Source organism: Penicillium canescens, assembly GCF_028828765.1.
Source record: "Penicillium canescens strain IBT 15451 chromosome Unknown utg000003l_segment0_segment0, whole genome shotgun sequence".
Classification (NCBI taxonomy): Eukaryota; Fungi; Ascomycota; class Eurotiomycetes; order Eurotiales; family Aspergillaceae; genus Penicillium; species Penicillium canescens.
Window position 1 is genome coordinate 4,320,732 of NW_026703965.1, and position 6,091 is coordinate 4,326,822.

Below are 6,091 nucleotides of genomic sequence, written 5' to 3' on the forward strand. Positions count from 1 at the left end.
AACGAAACGTCACCGTCGGCCGTATGGCCGCTTCACCGGGTATTCATCAACGTCGAGATATCCTCGGTGAGATATACCCGTCTACCGTCCCACAACACCGGCACTTATATGCACTGTAGGGAGAGATCTCTTTCATCTAACAGCCATCTCTTCACTCTTGAAGCTGTCGACAGCGACGTGGTGTTGTACCGTAGAACTGGCCCTAGCTACATCGGAAGGAGACCAGCCGGGATGAAGAGGATCTACTACAGTACTTCCCGAAACTGGTGCAACCGTCTACACTCTTTAAGTGATTATTTAGCCCCACTGCCAAGAAGCACTAGCCGATATCAGGAAAGATGAACGGAATAATACTATTCCTGTACTGGTCTCGATACCGTCAAATACTTCCATTAAAATACGGAGTCTCGTCTTGTGACTGTACTGGCGATCCAAGGAAACTAGAATTTTCCATGGAAATGTAAACAAGTCAAACACCAGAGCTTAGAAGAATCTGGTGAACTGGCACTTCCCTTCTGCTCCTATGTCCAAGTCGGTCTGGGGGGCTTACTCGGCACCCGACCTACCCTCGATCAGCTGGCGTAAATAACAGGAAAGTGATCTCGCCCCTTGTCATGTTGTCACTTTCAATCCGAGTACCTCGTTAATCACTCGCCCCATAATAGCACTGGCTGCACGACAATGTAGGAGTTCATTGCGGAATATTCTGGTTGCTCTATATTAATACGGATAAATGGGTCATTATTGTGGTACTGCAATTTGTATTTCATTCTGTGAGTTTGGTGGAACCCGAAGTCAACTTATTACATACAGTAGTTTTCGAGTTCAGTTTTACCTTCACACTCTTCCAATTTATCCGTAAACTTTAATCCGAAGAGCACTAGTATTGATTGAATATAGTCCTTGACCATCCATTCCTGAATTAGAGATTGTAATATACATAAAAAATGGGACACCACAAGCTAGAGTATTTTACATGAATCACCTAATACGCACATTATCGTACCCTGATGCCCCTCAAACGATCACCTTCAATGCAACTACTCCCCATGGCTGGCCAATCAGGTAGTCCATATTCGACTGCATAACGTGGCCACGAGAATCGCCCATGGTAGCTATATATATAGTGTTAGGTTTGTAGAATAACATCAATTTTTTCTGCCTCATTCAATTTTCAAATCACAAACGTACGCAATTCTGCACTGAGCCCTAGTCGAGTTCCCGGCTATATATTGTTAAATCCGCCTCGGGGAAATCGTCTTCCGATTGAGACAACCCTTGGTCTATAGAAAACAACTTTCCCTTCCCTTTCGCATTTTGTGTTTCGTTTGACATCAAATTTCGAACGGCGCCATTCAACTCTTCACCGACATCGTTCTGACATTGTTGATCATCGAGACCCATAGATTCGATTGCAGTTTTTTCACACATATCCAATTCGGCTCGCTTTCTTTGTATATTCTTGAGTTGTGTATTTAGTTTCCCTTCTAAGAGATCCTTATTGCGCTTGAGCTCTTCAATTGCGCCTTTCAGCTCCCTTCGAAGCACGGAAACTTTTTCTGAACGAAATGAATCATCCAAAGCTTCAAGAAAAAGCTGTGCATTTTCGGCAAGTCGTTCGATACCATTCGCGGTCTTTCGAAGTCTGTGGACTGCAGAGTGTCGTAACTCATGAAGAAGGCCAAATAATTCGTCGATTGGTTTATTTGTGCCTTTCACCGGCTGTGGAGAATGTCGAGCGATGAGCTTCGTCCATTCTGTCAGTTCTACTGCCTCGGGGCAATCCCAGCCTTTTATTGCCAAAATGTGAGGGAAATGCTGCTGAGCGAACTCAAAACAACTCTCTTCGAGTAGGTTTTGTATCGTGGTTGTGATAAGATGTTGACATCGATACTGTATGTATACTGGGTATAGCGACGGAATGCCTTTATTGATATCTGAATTTGCTCCCAAGTGTGATTCTGTTGGAGTTAATAAATTGTATTGGGTTTTGATTTTTATGAATCGGGTATACCTACTCTCTGTTTTCCTGTCCCCCTCATTATCTGGTTTTGCTTGAGAAACGATATCGATGTCTCTAGAGGCTTCCCTTTCGGAGATCTCCCTTACCGCACTTGCTTCACTTCTCGCCGCCTCTGCCTCTGAAGCTTCTCTCTCGGCGTTTTGAGTTGGTGATACATCAAACAATTCCGGGAATCGTATCTTGGCTTTCAAAGTATCGTCAAAAACTTGATCCTCAAGCAACCTTTTCGCGACATTTATAGTCCGATCGATATTATATTCCCGCAAAATATCTGCGAGTGAAGGCTTGTTTTCTTGAATCAAGCTCCTGATCACTTTTAATCTTCGGACGTGGGAGTGGGAGCCACGGAAAATATGCTGGCAAGCCAGATAGACCAGCCTTTCATCTGGGTCGTTTTGCGCCATCTTTTGGATATTTGAAACCTAGTCTTCTACTAAGACCATCTGTAGGAGTTGATAATGGATAAGTGATTGCTGAAGAACCGTGAATGTGAGTTCGAGATTTCTCTAGCTTCTACTGCTGATTTTTCTTCCGCCATTCCAAAGACTTCTCAGAAGGGCTTTCGAGATAAGAGTTCGCCAGTATTTCGTCCGGGACTACCTGATTCATCCTTTAATATAGTGGGAGCTGGCGAATTGCCCATCCCTCTTACTCGCGACCATGGTGGGCCTGATTCGGCGACTTCGTAATCGATGACATCACCATGTTTGTCCCTTTCAAGATAGTGCAACTCACACTCAGTACGCCACCCACGCCAGCAATCCTATCTAGCTTTTACTTACGTGACAAGAAAAGAATCCTTCCTCTTGCCAACTGTTCAACACGATTTTCTAAGTCCTTTCTTTCCACAACCTTAGCCGCAATCAACCATGTTTAATCCATCCCCTATTGGAGATGGAAATCTCGCGAAGGCTGAGGAAATCATTTCTTATCGATTCAAAGACCGACTTGGACTTCAACGAGCATTACAGCTTGCTGATAGTATCCACCAAAATGGAAACAAGGACCTAGCTCTACTTGGTGATACTGTTATCAAGTTGATTCTTGTCAAGGAGGGCCTTCGTCGACATGCGACCCGTGGTAAGTGATGACTTGTCACCACCATGGTACGTAACATGACACTGATGGATATATCTGTGCTTTCTCGCAGGTCAGATAAACAATGCTGTATCGGAGAAATCGTCTAACGCCTATCTTGCGCAGCAAGGCTTTTCCACGGGCCTAGCAGAATGTGTGTTTGCCAATCGATCCCAGGGGAACACAATCTACCCGGGCCCCATGGCGTCTACAATGGAAGCTATCGTTGGGGCTGTCTTCATTGATAGTAAGGAGGAGACGCTGGTTGTCAAAGGAGTCATGGAGGCTTTAGGTGTTTCTTGGCCTGAGTGATCTCCTCATCGCAGGTAATGTTTTCGCCCCTCTTTGATGAAAATAAAGTTCGGAGCAATTGCTCCCGTTAATAGGGCTCTAGTTACTTTTCGTGGGGGCCTACGGATGCTTCTCTGCTGGGGCTGGTCGATGGGAGTCCAAAGGCGAGGAAGTCGCATTTCGAAGCTCTATGATGTGTTACTCACACACTTCGAAATGGATTGTCGCTCTTTGTGGTGCCATCCACTTGCCCTTACAGAGCAGCTTCCATAGGCCCCCACGGGGATGAAGTAGGCTTCAAATTACGACGCCGTTTTTCATCATTTTGGCTTGGAATGAACCAACAACAATGTTCGTTCACTGATCGCTCCCTAGGCTGTAGTTACCTAAAAGGTGACTTTAAATGCTATATCTTCATCAACTGGAGATCGTGGCAATTTCCTAGCTCGAAGTTCCAGTCTTTCATCAACTGAAGACACAGACGCTCATTAGGTAGTTGAATAAACTGTCAAATTATGGTCCTCTCCACGCACTGGATTTCTCTCAGTCCTGGAACGGTCGAATGCACGAAGAGCCATCATTGATAGAAACAAGAATAAATACAATGAGACTTGGGTTGTGGTAAATTCCATTCGGTAAAGAATTCCAGGAGGCAAGATCACTTTACTGTAACCTACGCCAGCTAATCGAGGAAACATAGACAGACGCTAGGCGAGGGATATCCCAGGCTGGACCAGTGTGTTCTAGGTGCGGCCCCGCGAGATAGAAAGAGAGAGATTGAAGGTACTGTAAAACCAATTTCCAAAACTACAGTCAAATCGGCCACAGCAGGCCTTGTCAGTGAGGCTGAAAGCGCAGGAAATTTGGTACAGTACAATGACGTGTATTTAACTTACACGCTAATACATCCATTGTAATGCCCTGAAACGAACGAAGTGAGAGAAAGGGAATAGTCAACACGGGGATGTACGTGTGCGCGAGACGTTGCAAAAAGAGGTGGCTTAACTACGTACGGGCTGTTTTGCCACGCTCGTCGCTCATTCGCTCTTCCTGCCTCCTGGTACCTGCATTATTGTCGCTTTATTTGGATTAGATCGTCTTGGCTTAGGGTTGTAGGGTTTTGTCTGCATACTTCTGCACGTTAAGTTGCTATGATTGCTTCGTCATCTGCTTATTGTCCTTAGTTATATTGCAACGTTGTGCTGTCTATTACCACCACGATTCCGAGTCAGTATGTATCTCCTGTTTTCGCCCCTCTTGTCACTTTCATGTCCTCGTTTCGAATGTTATCTAATCGGCTTTGCTATGACTGTGGGCGCCAAGTTCGTCTATCTACTTCCATTCAACCACCGAGATATCATCCGCTGTCGTTCTTAACCGGACTACGCATAATTAGCGGAATTTTTAGAACTCGGTAACCTATACATCTTTTGCACTAAGCCTCCGGTCTGTCTTCCTTTCAAACCAGCCCGCACCCAATCGAATCTCTTCCAATCGCTTAATAGTGGTGTTTTCTATCTTTCCGCTCGAGATGTCTATTAATGTGAAAGGATATTCAGTCTGACAGAAACAAACCCCTATCTGTCCGGCATTTTGTCTCACTAACTATAAAATCCAAGGCGCAACCCTGGACTCTGTCATTCTGGATCTAAAAGACGATATCAAGAATCGGCGACAAGACTCCCACCGAAAATACTGCTCCACATACGTGCAGCTGTCACGCCTTCGTTCGCTAAATAGCCTTCATCTTCTTCAATCGATCAGTATAAGTGACTTTAACCACAGACCTGACCCTCAATTGCTTAAGGAAATGCGAAGGTTACAAGCGCTTCAACAGCAGACTCTCGCTACGTGGTAGACAAATTCTTGAAACGAAAGACTATATATCCAATCATATCTTTCCACGTCTTACATGCATTTGTATAAGTAGACTAATGTCCTATATATCGTAATCATCCTATCGATGAAGCGGTCAGGAAGTTTAGACTGATCACATTCTCCCTCGTATCTACGCCTGATATACTACACCACAACTATTGCCTGCTTTCTCCCTTCACTACTTTTCTTTTTGCGCCCTCCCAGAACAACCCCCCTAGATATTTAGAAGCCACACTTTTCTGTACATATCTACTTTTGACATGCCATCAAATAAATCCTTTCCCGCTATTCTTCACATTTGCGATTTCATCGAGAATGTTGAACCAGATCCAACACGGCCTGGTAGATGGCTTTCCATACAACTACGTGTTTTACTCAATACAGTGTTTCCGGAATCGGTGTCACCCTACACTCTTCGATTGTTCCTCGAAACCTAATTACTAAACCAAACTACAAACTAGTACATATTGGGAATTCATCCCAAAACCCCTGTATTGTGTTTTACAAAGAGTAGCCGGGACAGCGGGGCGTATTCACTCGTATCTTTTCAATACACAGGGCACCTCGTTGCCCCGCCTCAAGAATCATCGTCCCTTTGTACGGAAGATAATATAACCTCTCAAAGCATAGGCTTATTTTCATTACGCTCATCGAGACTGAAGAGGCCAGCGGCCAGCAAGACTGTTATTTTGAACTCTCCTCTGATATATGGTTGTTAAGCATGAAGGGTCACCTGATGGAGAGGCTACGTGGTCGGCTTTCACTTCGTGGTGTGCTTCACCACGTCCACCGTGCAAAGCTACATATCTCGCCTATCTTACT

General features: G+C 44.8%; 2 protein-coding genes across 2 annotated transcripts; one reads left to right on the top strand and one right to left on the bottom strand.

Annotated features, from left to right (window-relative positions):
- Positions 1-1,209: 1,209 nt before the first annotated feature.
- N7446_005021 (uncharacterized protein) lies at positions 1,210-2,427 on the bottom strand (the record flags this gene model as incomplete). Its single annotated transcript, XM_058513769.1, has 2 exons — positions 1,210-1,961; positions 2,019-2,427. 2 exons carry the CDS (start codon positions 2,425-2,427, stop codon positions 1,210-1,212), a joined length of 1,161 nt encoding a protein of 386 aa, XP_058375098.1.
- A 465-nt stretch (positions 2,428-2,892) lies between these two features.
- On the top strand, positions 2,893-3,412 carry N7446_005022 (ribonuclease III domain-containing protein; the record flags this gene model as incomplete). The annotated part of the gene is made up of 2 exons (XM_058513770.1): positions 2,893-3,103; positions 3,174-3,412. The coding sequence occupies 2 exons, from the start codon at positions 2,893-2,895 to the stop codon at positions 3,410-3,412; spliced, it is 450 nt and encodes a 149-aa protein (XP_058375099.1).
- Positions 3,413-6,091: the final 2,679 nt, after the last annotated feature.